The sequence below is a fragment of the Oncorhynchus mykiss genome, chromosome 21 (genome assembly GCF_013265735.2).
Source record: "Oncorhynchus mykiss isolate Arlee chromosome 21, USDA_OmykA_1.1, whole genome shotgun sequence".
In the NCBI taxonomy this organism is placed as follows: domain Eukaryota; kingdom Metazoa; phylum Chordata; class Actinopteri; order Salmoniformes; family Salmonidae; genus Oncorhynchus; species Oncorhynchus mykiss.
Genome location: NC_048585.1, coordinates 45,227,687 through 45,230,925, shown reverse-complemented (window position 1 = coordinate 45,230,925; position 3,239 = coordinate 45,227,687). Strand labels below are relative to the sequence as shown.

Here is a 3,239-nt window from a genome sequence, read left to right as displayed (position 1 = left end):
ACAGCATGTCTGTGCTCCAGCAGCCTGTGTCTGAGTCAGTCCAGCTAGGAGACTCTGTGACTCTGAACTGTACAATACACACTGAGACCTGTGTGGGAGAACACAGTGTCTATTGGTTCAGACATGGCTCAGGAGAATCCCGTCCAGGAATCATTTACACCCATGGAGACAGGAGTGATCAGTGTGAGAAGATCTCTGAGGCTGGGTCTCCTACACAGAGCTGTGTCTTCAACCTCCCCAAGAGGAACCTCAGCCTCTCTGATGCTGGGACTTACTACTGTGCTGTGGCCTCATGTGGGGAGATTTTGTTCGGGAATGGGACCAAGCTGAACATTGACCGTATGTGATACTGCTGACATTCTGTTTTCTAATAATCTATATAATCAAATTTCTTTAGATTGCAGGTAAGGTAACATTCGGATACTTTTGTTTTTCTACATCATCCAGATATCTTTGTATTTCTACATCATTCAGATATCTTTGTATTTCTATATCATTCAGATATCTTTGTATTTCTACATCATTCAGATATCTTTGTATTTCTATATCATTCAGATATCTTTGTATTTCTACATCATTCAGGTATCTTTGTATTTCTATGTCATTCAGATATCTTTGTATTTCTATGTCATCCAGATATCTTTGTTTTTCTATATCATCCAGATATCTTTGTTTTTCTACATCATTCAGGTATCTTTGTATTTCTATATCATTCAGATATCTTTGTATTTCTACATCATTCAGGTATCTTTGTATTTCTATATCATTCAGATATCTTTGTTTTTCTACATCATCCAGATATCTTTGTATTTCTACATCATTCAGATATCTTTGTATTTCTATATCATCCAGATATCTTTGTTTTTCTATATCATCCAGATATCTTTGTATTTCTATGTCATTCAGATATCTTTGTATTTCTATATCATTCAGATATCTTTGTATTTCTATATCATTCAGATATCTTTGTATTTCTATATCATTCAGATATCTTTGTATTTCTATATCATTCAGATATCTTTGTATTTCTATATCATTCAGATATCTTTGTATTTCTATATCATTCAGATATCTTTGTATTTCTATATCATTCAGATATCTTTGTATTTCTATATCATTCAGATATCTTTGTATTTCTACATCATTCAGATATCTTTGTATTTCTATATCATTCAGATATCTTTGTATTTCTACATCATTCAGATATCTTTGTATTTCTACATCATTCAGATATCTTTGTATTTCTATGTCATTCAGATATCCTTGTTTTTCTATATCATTCAGATATCATTGTTTTTCTATATCCTTCAGATATCATTGATTTTCTATATCCTTCAGATATCATTGTTTTTCTATATCCTTCAGATATCTTTGTTTTTCCTATATCATTCAGATATCTTTGTATATGAGAGAATAAAATATGACTCCGATCAGGCCGAGTCTTGTTGGTGTCTCTAACATTGTCATAGCTTTATCCCTCAGTGTCTCAGTGTCTCCATCCCTATTTGATATTTCACAGATGGTTGTAAGGAGGACCATCTTCTGTTCATGTATTGCCTTGGCGTAGCGTTGGGTCTGTGTGTCCTCCTCATCATTGTCCTTACTTGTGTTTTGTACAAGATGAGCAAGTGCATAGGTAAGCGACAATATTGTGCAAGATACGAGTATGCTTATCAATTGTTGGTTACAGTTACATTAGTTTAAATGTTTTGGTCAAAATTGGTCATAAAGTCCCTTCATTGTATGATGATGATGATTATATTGATGAATGTGTTTGATTAAAAGGAACCCACCGTCATGCAAGTACTCCTGCAGTCCCCAGTCATTATAACCAGGTAACCTGACCTCACACTTGTTTAGCTGTTGCTGAATCAATGTATTTTTCCTTCAATCAATATATGAAAAAATTCATTTTATTAGTGGATTGTTTCACTATTCCACAATATTTAGTATAATACCAAATATTTGGATTTACATTTTTGTTATTCCTCTCAGGATCAAGAGCCTGTTACACTCCATTACGCCGCTCTGAACGTCGTCCACAAGAAACCAAAGTCCGGGAGACAGAGGAGCGCCATGGAGACAGACACTGTGTACTCTGGGGTGAGACGCCAAAACATGGACTGAAATGTCAACTTGTCCTCTTTAATAACTTGCATTGATTCTGTGTTTTCTACACTGCATGTTTGACTGTGGCTTTTTCATTGTAAGTTACAATTTCTTACAGCTCAATTTTATATTGATACTGATGTTCAATTTTGATCAATTAAAACATTAAACTGCTTTCATATAAAGGTATTGTTTGATTTTCTCTTTCCTTAAATATGTACAACATTTTCACCCACAGATTCAGTGTGCAACAACCATATCAAGCCGATGCTCAATGTAAAACATAAGGTTGGTTGCATGATAACTGTAAATATCTATTTCTGGTGTTTGAACCTCTCAAACTGTCTTATTTTAGCTGTATCCTGTATCACAGATCTCTGTGGTGTTCTGACTGCCCTGAATAGATGTTCCACTCACGTAAACTCAACTCTAACCCCCAGCAATGACCATCAGTCCTCACCACACTCTCTTTTCACACACCATCAACATCCATGTCACTAAGAGCCCAACTCTCTCTCCCTCCATAAGAACAGGCTGAACTAAAAATGGACTTCTTAGCTAAATATACCCTGAACAGAATTGATATGGTTAAGAGACTGATTTCAAATTTGACAATATTCACTTTGTAACAGAAGTTTTCACAAACCATGGACAAAATGTGAATATGTATAAGTGCACCTTGCAGAACTGCAATCCGTTTATTTTTCAACAGGGAGCAGCAGTGAACGTGGAAGTCCCCATAACTGCCTCAACAGTAGAGTTGGCAGCAACTTGTAGTTGTCAAAATGTCCACTAATTGGATGAAGTATCATTTACAACTTTACTTTCTGTGATAGTTCATGTGTGTAGCCGGAATAGCAGTCAAACAAATGCCAAAAAAGACAGTGTGGCTAAGAAGAATCTATAACAAGGTAATATAGTTATTAAATGCTTATTACACATTTCTAACATGTTAGAAATCATTTCCAGCATCTTTAAATAGCAACCACCAAACAGGCCAGGCAGTCGTCATCCCTGGATCATGACTACTAACCTCAACATAGTTATAATAAAGTGTAGCTTAGTAACAAGGAGCAACAATCACTCAAAATGAAACAGGCAGTAGAGAACTGTATTATGAAGACTCATTT

At 35.2% G+C, this 3,239-nt stretch overlaps 1 protein-coding gene across 1 annotated transcript; it reads left to right on the top strand.

The window, feature by feature from the left end:
• LOC110500869 lies at window positions 1–2,500 on the top strand. The gene is made up of 5 exons (XM_036956516.1): window positions 1–339; window positions 1,520–1,636; window positions 1,786–1,835; window positions 1,996–2,103; window positions 2,483–2,500. Exons 1-5 carry the CDS (start codon window positions 6–8, stop codon window positions 2,498–2,500), a joined length of 627 nt encoding a protein of 208 aa, XP_036812411.1. The 5' UTR covers window positions 1–5.
• Window positions 2,501–3,239: the final 739 nt, after the last annotated feature.

Excerpts from the sequence above, each read along its gene's own strand:
- LOC110500869 (XM_036956516.1), top strand. The coding sequence starts at position 6 with ATGTCTGTGCTCCAGCAGCCTGTGTCTGAGTCAGTCCAGCTAGGAGAC. Across the intron at positions 340-1,519 it reads GACCAAGCTGAACATTGACC|ATGGTTGTAAGGAGGACCAT; the intron begins GTATGTGATACT and ends GATATTTCACAG. Across the intron at positions 1,637-1,785 it reads CAAGATGAGCAAGTGCATAG|GAACCCACCGTCATGCAAGT; the intron begins GTAAGCGACAAT and ends TTTGATTAAAAG.